General features: G+C 41.6%; 1 protein-coding gene across 2 annotated transcripts in view; it reads left to right on the plus strand.

Moving 5' to 3' along the window:
• The window catches only part of LOC140741428 (CDK5 and ABL1 enzyme substrate 1-like), a 253629-nt gene extending 229268 nt beyond the window's left edge, over window positions 1-24361 (plus strand). For both annotated transcript variants that reach the window (XM_073071649.1, XM_073071732.1), the window contains 3 exons: window positions 8845-8951; window positions 20078-20285; window positions 22039-24361. In XM_073071649.1, the coding sequence (XP_072927750.1) occupies window positions 8845-8951; window positions 20078-20285; window positions 22039-22179 (456 nt within the window). In that variant the 3' untranslated portion in view covers window positions 22180-24361. The remainder of the gene's footprint in view (window positions 1-8844; window positions 8952-20077; window positions 20286-22038) is intronic.
• Window positions 24362-24996: the final 635 nt, after the last annotated feature.

Genomic DNA, 24996 nt, shown 5'->3' on the forward strand with positions numbered 1-24996 from the left:
CTTTATCAATCTTTTTATTAATTAAAAAAGTACATATATATATAAACAAAAGGAGAATTATCTCAAATATCTATAACAATTTATATAAAAGGTAAAATAAACATTATCAAGATCATGTATAGTATTTAATAGTATGTAATAAAAAGTAAGATAATCAATTCTCCTCTTATCATTCCATGAAAAGAAGAAAAAAGATCAAGAAACTTTTACAATTTTTATATACATAAAAAAACACTAAACAAAACAAAAAGGAAAAGAGGAAAAGAAAGGGACTGGGCAGCCCATACTGAGAGTAAAAGCAAGAAAAAAGAGAAACTTTCTGATCAAATCCAAAGTTTCGAGAAAGTAACTGGAAGAGCAGTAATTCAAACCATATGAAAATAGTGAATAAAAGGTCACCTGGTTTCTTCAAATTTAAAAAATGTATCAAACTTTTTTAGACTTGTCTATGGGGGATTGTTTTTAATGTCTTTCACTCAGTTAGTGGACAAATATGACTTACCTAATGCACATTTTTTAGGTATTTACAAATTAGGAATTTTTTATGTAGTTTACTTCCAAATTTTCCCTTGGCTTATTCACCTAATATAATAGATACTCTTGTTCAGGTTAAACCATTTTAAAAAAGACTGATAGCTATAATTTATAAATGGTTATTGAATTTGCGAATGGTATCTAACAATAAAATTAAAGCTGCATGGGAATTGGAATTTTGAGAGTCATTTTCAGATAATCAATGGGATAAAATTTTCCATTTGGTAAATACTTCATCTATTTGTGCCCGTTATTCCTTGATACAGTTCAAGGTAGTACGTCGGGCACATATGTCAGAGGATAAATTAGCCCGTATCTTTTCCAAAATGAATCCTATTTAACCATATAACCATATAACAATCACAGCACGGAAACAGGCCATCTCGGCCCTCCTAGTCGGTGCCGAACTTTTAATATCACCTAGTCCCACCTACCCGCACTCAGCCCATAACCCTCCACTCCTTTCCTGTCCATATACCTATCCAATTTTACCTTAAATGACACAACTGAACTGGCCTCTACTACTTCTACAGGAAGCTCATTCCACACAGCTATCACTCTCTGAGTAAAGAAATACCCCCTCGTGTTTCCCTTAAACTTTTGCCCCCAACTCTCAAATCATGTCCTCTCGTTTGAATCTCCCCAACTCTCAATGGAAACAGCCTATTCACGTCAACTCTGTCTATCCCTCTCAAAATTTTAAATACCTCGATCAAATCCCCCCTCAACCTTCTACGCTCCAATGAATAGAGACCTAACTTGTTCAACCTTTCGCTGTAACTTAAGTGCTGAAATCCAGGTAACATCCTAGTAAATCGTCTCTGCACTCTCTCTAATTTCTTGATATCTTTCCTATAATTTGGTGACCAGAACTGTACACAATATTCCAAATTTGGCCTTACCAATGCCTTGTACAATTTTAACATTACATCCCAACTTCTGTACTCAATGCTCTGATTTATAAAGGCCAGCGTTCCAAAAGCCTTCTTCACCACCCTATCTACATGAGACTCCACCTTCAGGGAACTATGCACTGTTATTCCTAGATCTCTCTGTTCCACTGCATTCCTCAATGCCCTACCATTTACCCTGTATGTTCTATTTGGATTATTCCTGCCAAAATGTAGAACCTCACACTTCTCAGCATTAAACTCCATCTGCCAACATTCAGCCCATTCTTCTAACCGGCATAAATCTCCCTGCAAGCTTTGAAAACCCACCTCATTATCCACAACACCTCCTACCTTAGTATCATCGGCATACTTACTAATCCAATTTGCCACCCCATCATCCAGATCATTTATGTATATTACAAACAACATTGGGCCCAAAACAGATCCCTGAGGCACCCCGCTAGTCACCGGCCTCCATCCCGATAAACAATTATCCACCACTACTCTCTGGCATCTCCCATCTAGCCACTGTTGAATCCATTTTATTACTCCAGCATTAATACCTAACGACTGAACCTTCTTAACTAACCTTCCATGTGGAACTTTGTCAAAGGCCTTGCTGAAGTCCATATAGACTACATCCACTGCCTTACCCTCGTCAACATTCCTCGTAACTTCTTCAAAAAATTCAATAAGGTTTGTCAAACATGACCTTCCACGCACAAATCCATGCTGGCTATTCCTAATCGGATCCTGTCTATCCAGATAATTATAAATACTATCTCTAAGAATACTTTCCATTAATTTACCCACCACTGATGTCAAACTGACAGGTCTATAATTGCTAGGCTTACTTCTAGAACCCTTTTTAAACAATGGAACCACATGAGCAATACGCCAATCCTCCGGCACAATCCCCGTTTCTAATGACATCTGAAAGATCTCCGTCAGAGCTCCTGCTATCTCTACACAAACTTCCCTCAAGGTCCTGGGGAATATCCTGTCAGGACCCGGAGATTTATCCACTTTAAAATTTCTTAAAAGTGCCAGTACTTCCACCTCTTTAATTGTCATAGGTTCCATAACCTCCTTACTTGTTTCCCACACCTTACACAATTCAATATCCTTCTCCTTAGTGAATACCGAAGAGAAGAAATCGTTCAAAATCTCTCCCATCTCCCTGGGCTGCACACATAGCTGACCACCCTGATTCTCTAAGGGACCAATTTTATCCCTCACTATCCTCTTGCTTTTAATATAACTGTAGAAACCTTTCGGATTTACTTCCACCTTATTTGCCAAACCCTTTGCAACAGATGCAACATTATTTGCAACAGATGTAATGTTGAGGTGGCTACTTCAACTCATATGTTTTGCTCTTGTATCAAGATAGATAATTTTTGGAAAGATGTCTTTAAAACTTTATCAAAAATCTTGAATTTGGACCTAGAACCAAATTTAATTACAGCAATTTTTGGATCACTCCACCAGAAGCAAGATATATTCCTGTTTCCGCTCAATGGATGATCACTTTTACAACTTTATTGGCTAGGAGAGCCATTTTGCTTAAATGGAAGGACTCTGATCCACCTACTGTTTTCTATTGGCTTACCTCCATTATGTCCTGTCTAAGTTTAGGGTAAATCTGAAGCTCATTCTTAGTTTCTATTCTCTCCCATTCTCTCTATTCTCAGTGTCCGTTCACCCCAATTCTCAATCTCTATTCTCTCCCATTCTCTCTATTCTCAGTGTCTGTTCTCCCCCATTCTGAGTCTCTATTCTCTTCCATTCTCAGTGTCTGTTCTCCCCCATTCTCAGTGTCTAATCTCTTTTGTTCTCAGTTTCTATTCTCTGTGTCTGTTCTCCTCATTGTCAGTGATGTTTTCCTGGTTTTCTGTGCATGATCTCCCCATTTTCAGTGTCTGTTCTCCCTGTTGTCAGTGTCTGTTCTCTCAAGTCACAATGTTTGTTTTTCCCCATTCTTAGTGGCTGTTGTCCCCCTTTCTCACTGTCTGTTCTCAGTGGCTCAGTGCTTGTTCTCCCTCATTTTCAGTGTCTGCTCTCCCCTGTTCTGTATATGTTTCCCTGTTCTCAGAGTCTGTTCCCCACTGTACTCAGTGTTTAATACCCCCATTCTCAGTGGTTGTTCTCTCCATATCACAGTCTTTTCTCCCCCTTTTTCCATGTTCTCAGTGTCTCTTTGTGCCTGTCTTCCCCCAATCTCAGTGTCTATTCTTCCCAGTAAACAGTTCATCTCCATTCTCAGTGTCTATTCTCTCCCATTGTATCTATTCTCAGTCTGTTCCACCGCATTCTCAGTGACTGTTGCCCCCACCCCTTCTGAGTTTCTGTTCTTGGATTCCGGTGATTGTCTCTCAGTGACTATTCTACCCCATTTTCCATGTCTGTTCTCCCATGATCTCACTCTCTGCTCTCCACCGTTATCACTGTCTGTCCTCCCCTGTTCTTTGTGTCTGTTCTCCCTGGTTCTAAGTGTCTATTGTCCTTGCTGTCAGTGTCTGTTGTCCTTGTTGACAGTGTCTATTGTCCTCATTGTCAGCATCTGTTGTCCCCATTGTCAGCATCTGTTGTCCCCATTGTCAGTGTCTGTTGTCCTCATTGTTAGTGTCTGTTGACCCAGTTAAAAGTGTCTGTTGTCCCCGTTGTCAGTGTCTGACGTCCCCATTTTCAGAGGATCTGTTCTCCCCTGTATTATACTATTTGTTCTCACTATCTCTCTTTCCATCTGTTGTCCCCCGTTCTCAGTGTCTGTTCTTCTCTGTCTCAGTACCACTTCTCCCGTGTTCAGTGTCTTTTATCTCCCATTCCCATTCTCTGTTCTCCCAGGCTCTCAATGCCAGTTGTCCACCATCCCCAGTGTCTGTTCACTCCCATTCTCAGTCTATTCTCAGTGTCTGTTCTCCACATTCTGAGTGCCAGTGCCTATTCATTCCCATTTTCAGTGTTTGTTCCCACCCATTCAGTGTCTGTTCTCCACCATTCTCAATACATATTCTCCCCCGTTCTCAGTGTCTGTTCTTATAGTCAGTTCTCTCCATTCTGTGTCTGTCTTCTCCTATTCTCACTGTTATCAAACGTTCTCAGTGTCTGTCCTCTCCTATTCTCACTGTCTGTTATCAACCATTCTCAGTGTCTATTTGCCATGTCTCAATGTCCATTCTCTTCCTTTCTTAGTTTCCATTCTCCCCTGTTCTCAGTTTCTTTTCTCCCTGTCTGCATTCTCAAAGTCTGTTCTCCACTGTTCCCAGTGTTTATTCTCCCAATTTTTCAGTGTCTGTTCTACCTGTTCTCACTGGCCGTCATCCCCCTGTCCTCGATGTCTGCGACCCCCATTCTCTATTGCTCGTCATCCCAGTTCTCAGTCTCCATTCTCCCTTTCTCAGTGTCTGTAATCCCCTGTTCTCAGTGTATGCTCTCAGCGTTTCTTCCCTATGTCTTTTCTGCCCCCATTCTTAGTGTCTTTTCTCTCAGTTCTCAAGGTCCGTTCTTCACCTTTCTCAGTGCCTGTTCTCCCCATTTGCAGTGTCAATTCTGTCCCATTCTCAGTGTCTTTTATCCCATCCTTAGTGTCTTTCCTCCTTATTCTCCACCAATCTCAGTGTCTGTTCTGTTCCATTCTCAATGTCTGTTCTCCACCGTTTTCACTGGCTGTTCTCCCAAAAATTCAGTGCAGTTTCTCCTGTTCTCAGTCTTTTCTCTGTTTTCATGACCGTTTTCCCTGTCCTCTATGTTTGTTACCCCCGTTCTCCATCTTTGTCCCATTGTTCTCGTTATTTAATCTCCCCTGTTCTCAGTGTCACTTGCCAGTGCCTGCTATCGCTTGTAGGTGTCTGTTCTCCCATAGTCTCAGTGTCTGTTAAACCCATTCTCAAAGTCTGTTTTTTCCTGCTCTCAGTGGCCACCATTCCCAGTCTGTTCTTGCCCATTCTCAGTATCCCTTCCACTGTTCTCAGTGTCTGTTCTCCCCCATTCTCAGTGTCTGACCGACCCCATTCTGATTGTCTGTTCTCAGTATCTGATCTCTCCTGTTCTCAGTGTATGTTGCCCCTGTTCTCAATGTCACTTGTCAGTGCCTGTAATCCCCAAGTGTCTGTTCTCCCTTGTTCTCAGTCGCTGTTCAAAATCAGAATCAGGTTTATTATCACCGGCATGTGATGTGAAATTTGTTAACTTAGCAGCAGCAGTTCAATGCAATACATAACCTAGTAGAGAAAGAACAAATAATAATAATAATCATAAGTAAAATAAATCATAATAAGAAATAAACAAGTAAATTAATTACGTATATTGAATGGATTTTAAAAATTGTGCAAAAGCAAAAATACTGTATATTAAAAAATGTGAGGTAGTGTCCAAAGCTTCGATGTTTATTCAGGAATCGGATTCGTTTATGCAATTTAGAAAGAGCAAAGGGAAGAGAAGTCCCTAAAATAGTTCCGATAGTCAAACACACTTTACGTATATGGTTTCAATTTCGGAAATTTTTTGGGTTGAATCAATTTGTTTTAACTATTCCTATTGTATCCAATTTCTTTTTTCATCCTTCTATTATGGACCAAGCTTATTCAGCTTGGAAGACTAAAGGATTACTACGATTTTCTGATTTATTTTTCGATAATTGTTTTATGTCTTTTGAACAATTATCTAATAAATATAATTTGCCCAGATCTCATTTTTTTAGATATTTACAGATTAGGAATTTCTTAAACACTGTACTTCCTACCTTTCCAAATCTTGATTCTCCGGTTATTTTGGAGAAATTGTTAGAACTAAATGCTTTTCAGAAAGGTGTAATATCAAATGTTTACAATATAATTATGAAAATACATTCAGAGGCCTTTTATAAGATTAAAAATGATTGGGAAAGAGAACTTAATCCCTATTGAGAATTGAGATAAAATTCTTCAATTAGTTAATTTATCCTCTATATATGCTAAACATTCATTGATACAGCTTAAAGTAGTGCACAGGGCTCATATGTCCAAGGATAAATTGGCTCGTTTTTTATTCCCATATAAATCCTATATGTGACAGGTGTCATTCTGAGATAGCTTCTTTAACTCATATGTTTTTGTCATGTCCGCTTTTGAAAAAATATTGGAAAGACATTTTCGATATTATTTCGACAGTATTGAACATTGATTTACAACCTCATCCTATTACTGCAATCTTTGGTTTACCAATGATGGAGTCAATCCATTTATCTTCTTCTGCTTGTCGGATGATTGCATTTCTTACATTAATGGCTAGAAGATCTATTTTGTTGAATTGGAAAGAAATTAATCCCCCTACCATATTTCATTGGTTTTCTCAAACTATGTTATGTCTAAATTTGGAGAAAATTAGAAGTGTCGTATATGACCCTTCTATTAAATTTGAAAAGATTTGGAGGCCATTTATTCAATATTTTCACATGATGTAATTTGACCCTGTTCCAATCCTATTTGTTTTTCCGGTTTTGATTATACATATGTTGAGAGGATCGGAGTTGGGGACACTGATGATTTTGTAATTTTTTTAATAGATACTATAAACAGCCCATTTTTTTCCTTTTTTTTTTCTTTAATAGTTAGTGGTTAGTTTGTTAGTTTAGTTTTTCTTAGGGTATTAATATTTTTTTCTTTTTCTCTTTTCTGTTTTTTTTCCAACATGATTTACTTGGTTTTTTTTGTTTCGTTTATATGACATTTGTATCATTCATGATTTGGGAAGACTTATCTATATTGTACTTATTGCTTGTGTATCCTTTTATGTTCATTTTAATTTTGTAAGTTTGTAATCCCATTATCTATGTACTAATCTTATCATGTTGATATTAATAAAAAGATTGAAAAAGAAAGGAATCGGATGGCAGAGGGGAAGAAGCTGTTCCTGAATCGCTGAGTGAGAAAAGCAAATGCAATGTTCAAAGGTCAAGTTTAATGTCAGAGAAATGTATACAATATACATCCTGAAATGCTTCTTCTTTGCAAAACATCCATGAAAACAGAGAAGTGCCCAAAGAATGAACGACAGTTAAACGTGAGAACCCAAAATCCCCCCAGCTCCCCCCTCCCGCGCGTAAGTGGCAGCAAGCAACGATCCTTCCTCCCCCCACCAGCAAAAATAAACGTGCATCTGTACAATCACCGAGCCCAAGCATGTGCTAAGTGATAGCAAAGACACAGACCAAAGTTACCCCAAAAGTTTTACATTTCATCGAAATTTGACAACCTGCCAGTTCTCTCTCTCCCTGGCAAAGGAGAGGGAGGTGTTCCCCATTTTCACAGTGGGCGGGAGGCATAACAACAGTCTGCTGGTTTACGATCTTAAAAGTCTGTTTTGTTGCTTTTTTTGAGCTCTGTGTCCGAAGATCGTAAAGAGCTTGGGTCTTCGGGCCCACAGTGAAAGATTTTCGGGCCTCCCCGATGACACGAGTCTCCTGCCGTGATACCGATCCTCGATCCGCACATCTCCATATCCCCGAGATCTTAGGCTTCCGAACACGATCGAGACTCTCAGGCCAAACCCTTGGCATGTTGAATAGCGGCCAGTCGTGTAACTCCAAGAACGGGTCCCATTCCCGCAAAGAACTGAAGCCTGTGTGTAATTCCAGGTCAGGGTCTTCAAAAGAACCCTGAAAGGGAAAAATAAAGATATTAAAGGTAGAAATAGATCTGTTTCCAAAGATGCAAGCATTCATTTCAAGAGTTCTAGAATACAAGAGCAGGGATGTGATGCTGAAGCTCTATAAGGCACTGGAGAGGCCTCACTTTGAGTATTGTGATCAGTTTTGGGCTCCTCATTGAAGAAAAATGTGTTGGCATTGGAGAGTGTTCAGAGGAGGTTCACAAGGATGAATTCAGGAATGAAAGAGTTATCATACAAGGAACATATGAAAGCTCTGGGTCTGTACTTAGTGGAATTTAGCAGGATGAGGAGGGATCTCACTGAAACCTTTCAAATGTTGAAAGGCCTAGACAGAGTAGATGTGGAAAGGAAAAGAGGTTACAGCCTCAGGATAGAGGGATGTCCATTTAAAACAGAGACACAGAGAAATTTATTAAGCCAGAGGGTGGTGAATGGTGGAATTTATTGCCACAGGCAGCTGTGGAGGCCAGGTCGTTCTGTGTATTTATGGCAGAGCTTGATAGGTTCTTGATTGGACGTGGCATCAAAGGTATGGGAGCGGGGCAGAGGAAGGGAGAAAAGGATTAGCCATGATTGAATGGCAGAGCAGAATCAATGGGCCAAGTGGCCTAATTCTGTTACTATGCCTGAAGGGCCTGTTTCTGTCCTGTAGTTTTCTATGACTCATAGTCTTGTTGATGTTTTTGTCAAGAACTGCACATTTGATTGGTAGCTCATAAAGCTATGGTTACATCTAATGCTAAATCAGTATTTCTTTTCTGTTTAGACTACAGTGATTGAATATGTCAAACCCTCTGATCTTAAAAAGGACATGAATGAAACCTTCCGAGAAAAGTTTCCCCATATCAAGTTGACCCTCAGTAAGATAAGAAGGTAAGACAGACAGTCACTCTGTAGTCAGTAACCCAAGGTTTCAGGAGAAGTTAAAGAGTAACTCTGCTAGATTGACTGTGGTTTTTTAACGATGTTAACACTGATAGCAGGGAGAGAGCCCCTGAATTCTGTGTCGTTCTCATACTGGCTGACTTTCATCGAAACATAGGAAACCTACAGCACAATACAGCCCTTTGACCCACAAAGCTGTGCCGAACATGTTCTTACCTTAAAAATTACCTAGGGATACACATAGCCCTCTATATTTCTCAGCTCCATGTACTTGTCCATGATCCAATACAGACCTGTAACTTCTAATTTCAAAATAAAAGTTGAATATACTTAATCACAGAGAAGAACATAAATCAATTGCACTGAGGGCAGAACAGTCAGAGTTTGTTTATATCAGGCCAGGGAGCAAAGTTCAAAAAAGTCATTTTATTATCACACAGTGCCAATAAGATCATAAGACAATAAAACTTAGGCACATAATTAGGCCACTTGGCTTATTGAATCTGTTCCGCTATTTAATCATGGCTGATCCTTTTTCTCCCCTCCTCAGCCCCACTCCCCGGCCTTCTCTCCATAACCTTTGATGCCGTGTCCAATTGAAAACCTATCAAGCTATGCCTTAAATACACCCAACGACCTGGCCTCCACAGCTGCATGTGGTGATAAATTACTCAAATTCACCACCCTCTGGCTAAAGAAATTTCTCCCCATCTCTGTTTTAAATGGGGCCCTGCTATCCTAAGATTGTGCCCTCTTGTCCTGGACTCTCCCACCATGGGAAATCTCCTTTCCACATCTACTCTATCTAGGCCCTTCAATATTCGAAAGGTTTCAATGAGAACCACCCTCATCCTTCGAAATTCCAATGAGTACAGTCCCAAAGCCATCAAACATTCCTCGTCTGATAATTTTTGTCTTTCCCGGATTCATCCTTGTGAGCTTCCTCTGAACCCTCTCCAATGTCAGCAGATCTTTTCTAAGGCAAGGAGCCCAAACCTGTTCACAATACTCAAGGTGAGGTCTCAGCAGTGCCTTACAAAACCACAGCATCACATCCCTGCTCTTGTCTTCTAGACCTCTTGAAATGAAAGCTAACATTGCAGTTGCCTTCCTCACGGCCAGCTCTACCTGCAAGTTAACCTTTAGGGTGTTCTGCACAAGGACTCCCAAGTCCCTTTGCATCTCAGATTTTTGGACTTTCTCCCAATTTAGAAAATAGTCTGCATATTTATTTCTGCTACCAAAGTGCATGACCATGCATTTTCCAACATTGTCTTCCATTTGCCATTCTCTTGCCCATTCTCGTAATCTGTCTAAGTTCATCTGCAGCTTACCTGTTTCCTCAAAACTACCTGCCCCTCCACTGAGGTTCATATCATCTACAAAGTTGCATTTCTATCATCTAAATCATTGATATACAGTATAAAAGAAGTGGTCCCAATAACGGCACCTGCAGAACAGCACTAGTCACTGGCAGCCAACAAGAAAAGGATCCTTTTATTCCCACTCGCTGCCTCCTACCAATCAGTCAATGCTCTAACCATGCCAGTAATACTATAATACTTTAATACTAAGGGCTGTTAACTTGGTAAGCAGTCTCATGTGTGGCACTTTGTCAAATGCTTTTTGGTTGTTCAAATATAGAACATCCACTTCACCCCCTTTATCTATCCTACTTGTAATCTCCTCAAAGAATTCCAATAGGTTTGTTTGGCAAGATTTTCCCTTAAGGAAACCACACTGACTTTGTCCTATCTTGCCCTGTATCACCAAGTACTCCATAACCTCACCCTTAACAGTTGACTCCAACATCTTCCCAACCACTGAGGTCAGGCTAATTGGTCTATAAGTTCCTCCCTGCTGCCTTCTCCTTTCTTAAAGAGTGAAGTGACGTTTGCATTTTTCCAGTCCTCTGGCACCATGCCTGAGTCCAATGATTTTTGAAAGATCATTGCTAATGCCTCCATATTTTCTACCCACTACCTCTTTCAGAACCTGAGTGTGCAGTTCATCTACTCCAGATGACTTCTGTACCCTTGGGTCTATCAGTTTTTTGAGCACCTTCTCCCTTGTAATAGTAACTGCACTCACTTCTCTTCCCTCACACCCTTCAACATCTGGCAGACTGCTAGTCTCTTCCACACTGAAGACTGTTGCAAAATACTCATTTAATTCATCTACCGCTTCCCTGTTTCCCATTATTATTTCTCCGGCCTCATTTTCTAGCAGTCCCATATCTCCTCTCATCTCTCTTTTACTTTTTACATACTTGAGAAAGCTTTTACTATCCACTTTGCGAGCTTGCTTTCACATTTCATCTTTTTCCGCCTAATGATTCTTTTAGTTGCTCTGTAGAATTTTAAGTTTCCCAATCCTCTATCTTGCCACAAATTTTTGCTTTGTTGTATGCCTTCTCTTTTGCTTTTACATTAGCTTTAACTTCCCTTATTGTACTGTTTGTTGTACAGTAGTGTTATTTTGCTCTTTGTTTTTGGAATACATCTATACTCCACCTTTCTCATTTTCCCCAGAAACTCACACCTTTGCTGCTCTGCTGACATCCCTGCCAGCAGCTTCTTCCAATTTACTTTGGCCAGCTCCTCTCTCATACCGCTGTAATCTCCTTTACTCCACCTGAAATGCTGCTACATCACACTTTATATTCTCCCCATCAAATATCAAGTTGAACTCAATCATATTGTGATCACTGTCTCCTAAGGGTTCTTTTACAGTAAGTTTCCAAATGGCCTCCAGTTCATTACATCACATCCAATCCGACAAACTGCTCTAAGAAGCCAATGCGTAGACATTCAACAAATTCGCTCTTGAGATCCATTAACAATCTGAATTTCCCAATTGACCTGCATGTTGAAATCTCCTATGACTATCATGATATTGTCCTTTTGACACACCTTTTCTATATCCTGTTGCAATCTGTGGTCCACATCCCAGCTCCTCTTGGGAGGCCAGTATATAACTGCCATCAGGGTCTTTTTACCCTTGCAGTTTCTGAACTCAACCCACAAGGATTCAACATCTTCTGAACCTATGTCACATCTTCCCACTGATTTGATTCCATTCTTTACCAGCAGAGACACCACCCCCTCTGCCTACCTTCCTAGCTCTCCAATACAACGTGTAAGTTGTAACATTGGGACATTCAGCTCCCAACTACAACCATCCTTTAGGCACGATTCAGTGATGGCCACATCATTATACCCAACAATTTACAGTAGTGCACCAGGATCATCCACCTTATTTCTTACAATCCGTGCATTGAGATATTACACTCTGAATGCTGTATTTGCTGCCATTTTAAATTCTGCAGCCTTCGCTGAAGCTGGTATGAAAATGATCCTTTGTCCAAGGACGAGGAACATTTCTATGCTCCTCCTTCCCTGTCATCCTCAACATGAGTGCCCTCAAGGATGTGTTTGAGTGACACCAGCTGGTGTGTTTGCCAAATCCTTAGCATTCTGGATGTGAAGATCTTTATCATGTTTGCCTTCAATTTACTTCCACAATGTTCTTTAGAAATGCCTTTTACCCCAATAACGGACTCAAAGTGCTGGAGGAACTCTGCAGCTCGGGTAGCATCTATGCAGAAGAATAAAGAGCCCATGTTTCATACTGAGACCCTTCATCGGGGCCATAATGTCAACCAGCTATTTCCCTCCATAGATGCTATCAGACCTGCTGAGTTCCTCCAGCATTTTGTGTGCGTTGCTTTGGATTTTCAGCATTTGCAGAATCTCTTGTATTTATAATTTTCTGCTTTAATTTTCCAAAGTAAATATCATTCCTTTGGTGACACACAGAAATGTAAAACCATAGAACATTATAGCACAGAAACAGGCCCTTCGCCCTTCTTGGCTGTGCCAAACCATTTTTCTGCCGAGTCCCACTGACCTGCACCTGGACCATATCCCTCCATACCCCTCTCATCCATATACCTGTCCAAGTTTTTCTTAAATGTTAAAAGTGAGCCAGCATTTACCACTTCATCTGGCAGCTCATTCCACACTCCCACCACTCTGTGTGAAGAAGCCCCCCCAATGTTCCCTTTAAACTTTTTCCCCCTTCACCCTCAACCCATGTCCTCTGGTTTTTTTTCTCCCCTAGCCTCAGTGGAAAAAGCCTGCTTGCATTCACTCTGCCGATACCCATCATAATTTTATATACCTCTATCACATCTCCCCTCATTCTCCTACGCTCCAGGGAATAAAGTCCTAACCTATTCTACCTTTCTCTGAAACTCAGTTTCTCAAGTCCCAGCAACATCCTTGTAAACCTTCTCTGCACTCGAATTTCAACCTTATTAATATCCTTCCTGTAATTAGGTGACCAAAACTGCACACATCCAAATTTGGCCTCACCAATGTCTTATATAACCTCACCATAATATTCCAACTCTTATACTCAATACTTTGATTTATAAAGGCCAATGTACCAAAAGCTCTCTTTACTACCCTATCTACCTGTGACGCCACTTTTACGGAATTATATATCTGTATTCCCAGATCCCTCTGTTCTATTGCACTCCTCAGTGCCCTACCATTTACCTTGTATGTTCTACTTTGGTTTTTCCTTCCAAAGTGCAATACCTCACACTTGTCTGCATTAAACTCCATCTGCCATTTTTCCGCCCACATTTTCAGCTGGTCCAAATCCCTCTATAAGCTTTAAAAACCTTCCTCACTGCCCACTACACCTCCAATCTTTGTATCACCAGCAAATTTGCTGATCCAATTTACCACATTATCATCCAGATCATTGATATAGATGACAATGAACCCAGCACTGATCCCTGTGGCACACCACTAGTCACAGACCTCCACTCAGAGAAGCAATCTTCCACTACCACTCTCTGACTTCTCCCATTGAACCAAGTATACCTCACCATGTATACCAAGTGACTGAATCTTCCTAACTAACCTCCCATGCGGGGCCTTTTCAAAGACCTTACTGAAGTCCATGTAGACAACATCCACTGCCCTCCCTTCATCTACTTTCCTGGTAACCTCCTCAAAAAACTCTAATAGATTGGTTAAACACAACCTACCATGCACTAAGCCATGTTGACTCTCCCTAATAAGTTCTTGTCTATCCAAATACTTGCAGATCCTATCTCTTCATACGCCTTCCAATAATTTACCTACTACCGACGTCAAACTTACCGGCCTATAATTTCCCGGATTACTTTTAGAGCCTTTTTTAAACAACAGAACAACATGAGCTATCCTCCAATCCTCCAGCACCTCACCCGTAGAAACTGACATTTTAAATATATAGAACCATAGAACATTACAGCACAGAAATAGGCCTTTTGGCCCTTCTTGGGTGTGCCGAACCATTTTTCTGCCTAGTCCCACTGACCTGCACCTGGACCATATCTCTCCATACACCCGTCATAAGATCATAAGACAAAGGAGCAGAAGTCGGCCATTTGGCTCATTGAGTCTGCTCCGCCATTTTATCATGAGCTGATCCATTTTCCCACTTAGTCCCTCCCCTGCCTTCTCACCATAACCTTTGATGCCCTGGCTACTCAGATACGTATCAATCCCTGCCTTAAATACACCCAATGACTTGACCTCCACTGCCACCCTTGGCAACAAATTCCACAGATTCACCACCCTCTGGCTAAAAAAGTTTCTTCACATCTCTGTTCTGAATGGGCGCCCTTCAATCCTTAAGTCATGTCCTCTCGTACTAGACTTCCCCACCACGGGAAGCAACTTTGCCACATCCACTCTGTCCATGCCTTTCAACATTCGAAATGTTTCTATGAGGTCCCCCCTCATTCTTCTAAACTCCAAGGAGTACAGTCCAAGAGTGGTCAAATGTTCCTCATATGTTAACCCTTTCATTCCCGGAATCATTCTAGTGAATCTTCTCTGAACCCTCTCCAACGTCAGCACATCCTTTCTTAAATAAGGAGCCCAAAACTTCAGACAGTACTCCAAGTGAGGTCTTACCAGTGCCTTATAGAGCCTCAACATCACATCCCTGCTCCTATACGCCATTCCTCTAGAAATGAATGCCAACATTGCATTTGCCTTCTTCACCACCAACTCAACCTGGAGGTTAACCTTAAGGGTATCCTGCACGAGGACTCCCAAGTCCCGTTGCATCTCAGAACTTTGAATTCTCTTCTCATTTAAATAATAGTCTGCCCGTTTATTTCTTCTACCAAAGTGCATGACTGTACACTTTCCAACATTGTATTTCATTTGCCACTTCTTTGCCCATTCTCCCAATCTATCCAAGTCTCCCTGCAGACTCTCTGTTTCCTCAGCACTACCGGCCCCTCCACTTATCTTTGTATCATCAGTAAACTTAGCCACAAAGCCATCTATTCCATAATCCAAATCGTTGATATACAACATAAAAAGAAGTGGCCCCAACATGGACCCCTGTGGAACACCACTGGTAACTGGCAGCCAACCAGAATGGGATCCCTTTATTCCCACTCTCCTGTTTCCTGCCAATCAACCAACGCTCTATCCATGTATGTAACTTTCCCATAATTCCATAGGCTCTTATCGTGTTTAGCAGCCTCATGTGCGGCACCTTGTCAAAGGCCTTCTGAAAATCCAAATACACAACATCCACTGCATCTCCCTTGTCTAGCCTACTTGTAATTTCCTCAAAAAATTGTAATAGGTTTGTCAGGCAGGATTTTCCTTTAAGGAAACCATGCTGAGTTCTGCCTATCTTGTCATATGCCTCCAGGTGCTCCATAACCTCATCCTTGACAATCGACTCCAACAACTTTCCAACCACCGATGTCAAGCTAACAGGTCTATAATTTCCTTTTTGCTTCCTTGCCCCCTTCTTAAATAGCAGAGTGACATTTGCAATCTTCCAGTCTTCCGGAACCAGGCCAGAATCTATTGACTTTTGAAAGATCATTGCTAATGCCTCCGCAATCTCTACAGCTACTTCATTCAGAAAACGAGGGTGCATTCCATCTGGTCCAGGAGATTTATCTACCCTTAGACTATTCAGCTTCCTGAGTACTTTCTCTGTCGTAATTGTGACTGCGTATATTTCTCTTCCCTGACACCCTTGAGTATCCGGTATACTGCTGATGTCTTCCTCAGTGAAGACTGATGCAAAATACTCGTTCAGTTCCTCCACCATCTCCTTATCTCCCATTACAATTTCTCCAGCATGATTTTCTATCAGTCCTATATCTACTCTCACCTGTCTTTTACTCTTTATGTACTTGAAAAAGCTTTTAGTATCCTCTTTGATGTTATTTGCTAGCTTCCTTTCATAGTTCATCTTTTCCCTCTTAATGACCTTCTTAGTTTCCTTTTGTAAGCTTTTAAAATCTTCCCAATCCTCTGTCTTCCCACTAATTTTTGCTTCCTTGTATGCCTTCTGCTTTGCTTTTACTTTGGCTTTGACTTCTCTTGTCAGCCACGATTGCATCCTTTTTCCATTTGAAAATTTCTTCTTTATTGGATATAGCTGTCTTGCACCTTCCTCACTTCTCGCATAAACTCCAGCCACTGCTGCTCTGCCGTCCTTCCTGCTAGTGTCCCTTTCCAGTCAACCTTGGCCAGTTGCTCTCTCATGCCACTGTAATTTCCTTTACTCCACTGAAATACCGACACATCAGATTTCGGCTTCTCTTTCTCAGATTTCACAGTGAACTCAATCATGTTACGATCACTGCCTCCTAAGGGTTCCTTCACCTCAATCTCTCTAATCACCTCTGGTTCATTACACAATACCCAATCCAGTACAGCTGATCCCCTAGTGGGCTCAACAACAAGCTGTTCTAAAAAGTCATCTCGTAGACATTTTAAAAAATTCTCTCTCTTGAGATCCAGTGCCCACCTGATTTTCCCAATCCACTCACATGTTAAAATCCCCCACAATTATCATAACACTGCCCTTCTGGCAAGCCTTTTCCATTTCCTGTTGTAATTTGTAGTCCACATCACTGCAGCTGTTAGGAGGCCTGTATATAACTGCCAACAGGGTCCTTTTCCCCCTGCAATTTCTTAGCTCAACCCATAAAGATTCTGCACCTTCCAATCGTATGTCACCTCTTTCTAATGATTTAATATCATTTCTTACCAATAAAGCCACGCCACCCCCCTCTGCCTACCTGCCTATCCTTCCAATACACCGTGTATCCTTGGACGTTCAGCTCCCAGAGACATGAATCCTTTAGCCACGTCTCAGTGATGGCCACAATATCATACCTGCCAATCTGTAACTGTACAACAAGATCATCCACCTTATTCCTTATGCTGCGTGCATTTAAGTATAACACCTTAAGTCCAGTATTTGGTACTTTTTGCTTTGATTGTACTGTAACTTTATTGCACTGCAACTCATCCCAATGGCTGCAATTTTGCCCCATCACCTGCCTGTCCTTCCTGACATCTTAACTGCTCACTATCTTAGATTTATTTCTGTTTTCCACCTCCTCCGCTCTATCATTCTGGTTCCCATCCCCCTGCCAAATCAGTTTAAACCCTCCCTAGCAGCTCTATTAAACCTTCCCGCCAGGATATTGGTCCCCTTTGGGTTCATGTGTAACCTGTCCTTTTTGAACAGGTCATACTTCCCCTAGAAGAGATCCCAATGATCCAAGAATCTGAGACCCTGCCCCCTGCACCAGTCTCTCAGCCACACATCCATCTGCCTGATCCTTCTATTCTTGCCCTCGCTAGCACGTGGCACTGGTAGCAATCCTGAGATTACTACCCTGGAGGTCCTGCTTCTCAGCTTCCTTCCTAACTCCCGGAAATCTCTCTTCAGGACCTCCTCCCTTTTCCCATCTGTGTCATTGGTACCAACATGTACCAAGACAGCTGGCTGCTCGCCCTCTCCCTTCAGAATATTCTGGACCCGATCCGAGACATCCCGTACCCTGGCACCTGGGAGGTAGCACACCATGCGGGTATCTCTATCAGGCTCACAGAATCTCCTGTCTGTTCCCCTGACTATGGAATCCCCTATGACTACCGCACTCCTCTTCTCCCTCCTTCCCTCCTGCACAACAGCGCCAGGCTCAGTGCCAGAGACCCGGTCACCGTGGCCATCCCGTCAGGTCATCCCCCTCAACAGCATCCAAAACGATATACTTGTTGCTGAGGGGGGCAGCCACAGGGGTGCTCTCCACTATCCGGGCATTTTCCCTCCCTCTCCTGACAGTCACACAGTTTTCTGACCCCTGTAGCCTAGGGATGACTACCTCCCTGTAGTTCCTGTCTATCACCTCTTCACTTTCCCTAATAAGCCGTGGGTCATCAAGCTTCAGCTCCAGATCCCTAACACGGTCTCCGAGGAGCTGCATCTCGGTGCACCTGGTGCAGATATGGCCATCAGGGAGGCTGGAGGTCTCCCGGGATTCCCACATCTGACACCCTGAACAAAGCACTAACCCTGCAGACATGCTACCTAATTCTACAGGAATGAAACAAGGAAAAATAAGTTTACTCACCCACTTACCTCGCCAAGCACACAAACTTTTTAAACCGTTAGCTTGTACAGTTAGCTGTGTGAGCCCTGCTGTTCCTCCTTCTGTCTGGACCGATTCGCCAAGGGGAAAAGAAGACCTACTCCTAAGTTAATTAGATTAATTAAAGGAGCTGACCGGCCTTACCTGACTGGGAGCAAGCTCGTCCTCAGCCTCTGCTCACCGAAGCCTCTTGAGCCAAAGCCTTCCTACTTTGTCTCCCACTACTCCGTCGCCTGCTCCGTTAATCTGCTCACTTTTTAAATGCTCCTGCAGTCTCAGAAGCCGACCTTCACGCATTTGCGCAGTTGTGCCCCATTCAAACTGCCGAAGAAGTGACCTTCCCCTTCTCAATCTGCTCACTTTTTAAACTCTCCCACTGTCTCAGAGGCCGACCTTCACACACTTGCGCAGTCGTGCCCCGTTCAAACTGCTGAAGAAATCATCCGTGTACCTGTCCAAGTTTTTCTTAAATGTTAAAAGTGAGCCCGCATTCATCACTTCATCTGGCAGCTCATTCCACAGTCCCACCGCTCTCTGTGTGAAGAAGCCCCCTCTAATGTTCCCTTTAAACTTTTCCCCCTTCACCCTTAACCCATGTCCTCTGGTTTTTTTCTCCCCTAGCTTCAGTGGAAAAAGCCTGCTTGCATTCACTCTATCTATGCCCATCATAATTTTATATACCTCAGTCAAATCCCTCATTCTTCTATGCTCCAGGGAATAAAGTCCTAAAATATTCAACCTTCCTCTGTAACTCAGTTTCTCAAGTCCCGGCAACATCCTTGTAAACCTTCTCTGCACTCTTTCAACCTTATTAATATCCTTCCTGTAATTCAGTGACCAAAACTGCACACAATACTCCAAATTCGGCCTCACCAATGTCTTACACAACCTCACCATAGCATTCCAACTAATATACTCAATACCTTGATTTATAAAGGCCAATGTACCAAAAGCTCTCTTTACTACCCTATCTACCTGTGATGCCACTTATATTGAATTTTGTACCTGTACTCCCAGGTCCCTCTGTCCTACTGCACTCCTCAGTGCCCTACCATTTACCTTGTATGTTCTACCTTGTTTTTTCCTTCCAAAGTGCAAAACCTCACACTTGTCTGTACTAAACTCCATCTGCCATTTTTCAGCCCATTTTTCCAGCTGGTCCAAATCCCTCTGCAAGCTTTGAAAACCTTCCTCACTGTCCATTACACCTCCAATCTTTGTATCATCAGCAAATTTGCTGATCCAATTTACCACATTATCATCCAGATCATTGATATAGATGACAAATAACAATGGCCCCAGCACCGATCCCTGTGGCACACCACTAGTCACAGGCCACTGCGATTTCAACACTAGTCTCCTCCAAGGTCCGAGGGAATACCCTGTCAGGTCCTGGGGATTTATTTACTCTGATTTGCCTCAAGACAGCAAGCACCTCCTCCTCTTCAATCTGTATAGGTTCCATGACCTCACTACTTGTTTGCCTTAAATCAGGATATCTTGTCAAACAAAAAGAACCCGATATACACATCCTGAAGAAACATTATTGCCCCAGGACTACCTGAACTTCACACAGTTGTATTTGTTTGGAAAGAAAGATTACTTACGGTATTTTTGATTTCCCCAGTCTGAAACGGGAGATGAGGAAGCTGGCACAAGAGGAGTGTGGTCTGGAAGAGCCAACCGTGGCCATGGCCTTTGTCTACTTTGAGAAACTGGCACTCAAAGGCAAACTGAACAAACAAAACCGCAAGCTCTGTGCAGGCGCCTGCGTTTTACTAGCAGCCAAAGTAGGCAGCGATCTACGGAAGCATGAAGTCAAACATCTGATTGATGTAAGTACCTGAGAGGAAGAGAATGGGAGAGAGAGAGGGGGAGAGAAAGAGAAAAAAATGAATGGATTAGATATTGAGATTGAACACCATGACACAATATATTGTTGAGGCAAACAAGCTAATCTTAATCTTACCAGGAATGATTCGATGTATGAGGAATATTTGTTGACTCTAGGCCTGTACTCACGGGTGTTTAGAACAATGAGGGAGATCGCATTGAGACCTATGGAATATTGAAAGGCCTAGATAGAAAGAGTGTGGAGAGGATGTTTCCTATAGTGGGGGAGTCAAATACCAGAGGACACAGTCTCAGAATACAGGGACGTCTGTTTAGAACGGAGATGAGGAGGAATTTCTTTAACCAGAGGGTGGCGAATATGTGGAAATCATTGCCACAGACGGCCTGGAGGCCAAGCCACTGGGTATATTTAAAGTGGAGCTTGATAGATTCTTGATTAATCAGGGTGTCAAAGGTTACAAGGAAAAGACAGGAGAATGGAGTTGAGAGGGAAAATAGATCAGCCATGATGGAATGGCAGAGCAGAGTTGATAGCCAAACAGCCCAATTTTGCTTCCAAGTCTGATGCTGTTATGGAGAGATGCAGAGACGGGTATATGGAATATATACTATATATATATATATATATAGATATATAAATATATGGAACAAGCTGCCAGTTTCAGTACGACAGTTTCATTTATGAAACATTTGAATAGGTATGGAGGGGTGGGGTTAAGAGGAATATGGCCCTAACACAGAAAATTGTGACAGGCACTGTGGGCTGTTATCTGTGCCATGTAGTTCTGAGACTGTAACCTCTGGCAGTGTACTTGTAGACTCCGCAGTGTCCAGATCACTATTGCATCTACGTGTTTGGTATCACCCTTCTTCCAAATTTCCAAAAACGATTTGATTTATGTCAGTGTGAGGACACTGTATCGGTGAGATTCACAATTCAGTGTGAGGACACCGTATCTTTATATCTTGTACTATACTGATGCCCCAAAACAAAAAAAATTCGTGACATGTAAGTGTTCTCCCGATTCTGACTCTTCTAAGCATGAGCTAAGGTGAAAAATATAAAACACAGTGGTTCAATTTCAGACAGATTAAATTAAATGTGCTTCAATTAGATTAGTTTATTTATTACATGTACATCGAAATGCAGTGAAATGCATCAAATCAAATTGGATAATATTAAAGAGTTTAGCTTTACTTGTCACATGAACATCAAAGCACACAGGGAAATATGTCATTTGCATCAAATGAAGTCAGTGAGCGTTGTGCTGGGCAGCCCACTTGCGCTGCCACAGTTCTAGCCCCAGCACACTACGCCCACAGCTCACTGACACTAATCGGAATGTGGGAGGAAATTGGAGCACCCAGAAAAAACCACACGGTCATGAGGGAAATGTACAGACTTCCTCTAGACAGCAGTGGGAATTGAACCCCCATCTTGCAGATGGTGATGTGAAATTATGTTCTAATGCTTTGCTACCAGGCTGCCCACTACAGCTACCACCCCACTACTGTGCTACCCTAACAGCCCTATTGTAACAGTAAATGTTATTCCTTTGTTTATTTACAGCCCCTTTCAGCCTAATGACCCACACCACTCAGCAGCCCACCTATTTAACCCTTAGCCTCATCACGGGACAATTTACATGACTAATTACCTGACTCACTGGTACATCTTTGTACTGTGGGAGGAAATCGGAATGTAACGCTTGTTTTTCTCTTTTCTCACGACAGAAACTGGAAGAAAAATTCCGACTTAACCGAAGAGAACTGTTAGCCTTTGAGTTTCCCGTGTTAGTTGCCTTGGAATTTGCTCTTCATCTTTCCGAACATGAAGTGCTGCCGCACTACAGAAGGCTTACCCAGCATTCCTAGCAGTGGCCAAGGGGTTCCAGGCTCATCTGCTACTGCCCTCACCCCCACCCCCATCTTCAGCAAGCAACACAACTACAAAGGACTTTGAACATTCGAAGAGCATACTGTAACACATGGTATTCTCACTTATTGATATCCCGAGACATAAAACAAACTCTTCTATTTTTATACATCCACTGATGAAAATGCACTTTTGTGACCTGGAGATGTAGCGTTGATATTTTGTGGTTATTTTCCTGATTAGGATGTCTATTGATTTGACATCAGCTATCAGGACAAAACAATTGTTAAATTTTGTTTTACAGTTAGCAGAATTTTGAAGGAACAATCTCTGTCATATATTCTATAATAAATTGTTATATCATTGTTTCTTAAAGAATTTACTCCTAACCCCTGATAACTTTTTTCAAACACTAGAATGAGAAAGTGACTTATTACGTTTATACATTTTTGTGTATAAAGCTGTTCCTTTTTCTTGCCTGCATTATCAATTTATAAGTGTTTCTGTCTGGGGATTATTGCCGAATTATAGAGATGATTAAAACTAAATCTTTAGCTTCATAAAGATGCTCTATGTTAGAGTTCATACTCAGCACGTTTCCAGTGCTATGTTGAAGATTTTGTCTTTTCACAGGAACCTCTCTTGAACCATAGATGTTAAGCAGGTGTAAATCTGACTGGATTTCTTTTTCCTTATGTATTCCTTTGTTGAATGATCTTTCAATAATGCTTGACCAGTCAGATATTTAAATGATATGCTTTGCACTGTTAGCTGATGAAAACAAGCCATATTTCTCTGTACAAACAAGCACAAACCTAGGCCAGTACTTGCTGTTACTCTTTCTGGCTTCTGATAAAACAAAGGCTCGTTATTATTCTCCAAATGAAGTCCAGGCCAGAAACGCTGAATGTAACTAATTTTACTCCGTTTTCCTGGTGATAATTCAGATTTCTAATTTGCAAATTCCTTCGGAAGTGATTTCAATCTCTTGTCAGTATGCTGTTCTCAAATATTTGTTATGTTGATGTATTTGGTTGGTTGGTTGGTTAAACCCATCACCCCTACTGGGACCTAGGCTGTTGACAGCAGCTCTCCACAGTCCTCTGTCCTGGGCCTGTCTTTCAATTTAGCCCCTGGGCCTGTCTTTCAATTTGGCCCCAGGTGTAACTCATTGAAGATCCTTTCTCTCCCAGGAATGAGGTCTTTGGAGCTTCCACTGGCGTTTCTATAGCTCTGGGTTTTTACGGGATGCCGTTGCTAGCCTCACATCCAACCCTCCTCCTTTCGCAGCTGGGTTTGGGACTGTTGTTAATGGATGTGTTTTACACTGATTCTCTGAAAACTGATTTACTGATTAAGTTTATTTTGTAACACTAAATGATCTTATGCATCTACACCAATCTCTATAGAATATAATAAAAGTGCTGATAAAAAGTTCTGATGATGCTGTTTTGAAACATTGAATACTCTAGAACAATAAAAGTTATTTATTGTGCAAGACAAATATGCAAATGTTTTTAAAGATTCTCCCATGTGCAACCCCTGTTGTCAGTCCTGTGTATTTGTTTGTAACAGTATCTGCATTGGCCACGATGGCTGCAAAATATGAAAAGTTACTGAACTTAATAATATACTTTACTATAAATACAAGCCCGTTCTAGCTTCAGAGTCAGAGTCCCAAAAACTATATTTTGCAGCAGCATGGAATGGGCTATGGGTAACCCTAGATAATTTCTAAGGTAAGGACATGTTTGGCACAGCTTTGTCGGCTGAAGGGCCTGTATTGTGCTGTAGGTTTTCTATGTTTCTACGAGCAGGATATACATTGTCCCGTTAGTAATATCTACAACTGGTATCATCCCAAATTCACTACACAATATTGTTAAACCATTAAGCCTACACAGCAATATTTATGTAAATCTTCAAGAAGCTACTAGAAAAGTTAGAAAGTTTCTAGCATTTGAGACTTGAGTGTCCTTGGCAATGCCGATACCTCAAGTTTTATCAGCTTGAGCTAAGAAAAAATAAATAATAATAACAGCTTATTTATAGAACACTTTTCATGCAGACAATACGGTTCACAATGGGGTAAAATTTACATGAAAATAAAAGACAAAAATATGTTAGTTAAAAGCAAGGTTAAGTAAATTAGTAAATAAAGCTGGTGTTTAAAAGCGTCAATTGAGTCTGCATCTTTTATGGTTTTAGGCATTGAATTCCATAGTTCAGGAGCACAGTTCAAAATATCTGACCTGCCAATTATATTTTGAGAAGAGATTGTTTAAATTTAAGGGACTGTCAAAGGAAGACCTGAGAGCTCAAGCAGAATTATAAAATGAAAACAATTCTGTGATGTAGTCTGATCTCAGACCATTCAGAGCTTTAAAAACAATAAAGAGATACGGTGTCCTCACACTGAATTGTGGATCTCACCGATATGGTGTCCTCACACCGAATTGTGGATCTCAATGATACGGTCGGTGTCCTCACACCGAATTGTGGATCTCACCGATACGGTCGGTGTCCTCACACCGAATTGTGGATCTCACCGATACGGTGTCCTCACACCGAATTGTGGATCTCACCGATACGTTCAGTGTCCTCACACCGAATTGTGGATCTCACCGATACGGTGTCCTCACACCGAATTGTGGATCTCACCGATACGGTCGGTGTCCTCACACCGAATTGTGGATCTCACCAATACGGTGTCCTCACACCGAATTGTGGATCTCACCGATACGTTCAGTGTCCTCACACCGAATTGTGGATCTCACCGATACGGTGTCCTCACACCGAATTGTGGATCTCACCGA

This window comes from Hemitrygon akajei, chromosome 1 (assembly GCF_048418815.1).
Source record: "Hemitrygon akajei chromosome 1, sHemAka1.3, whole genome shotgun sequence".
Classification (NCBI taxonomy): Eukaryota; Metazoa; Chordata; class Chondrichthyes; order Myliobatiformes; family Dasyatidae; genus Hemitrygon; species Hemitrygon akajei.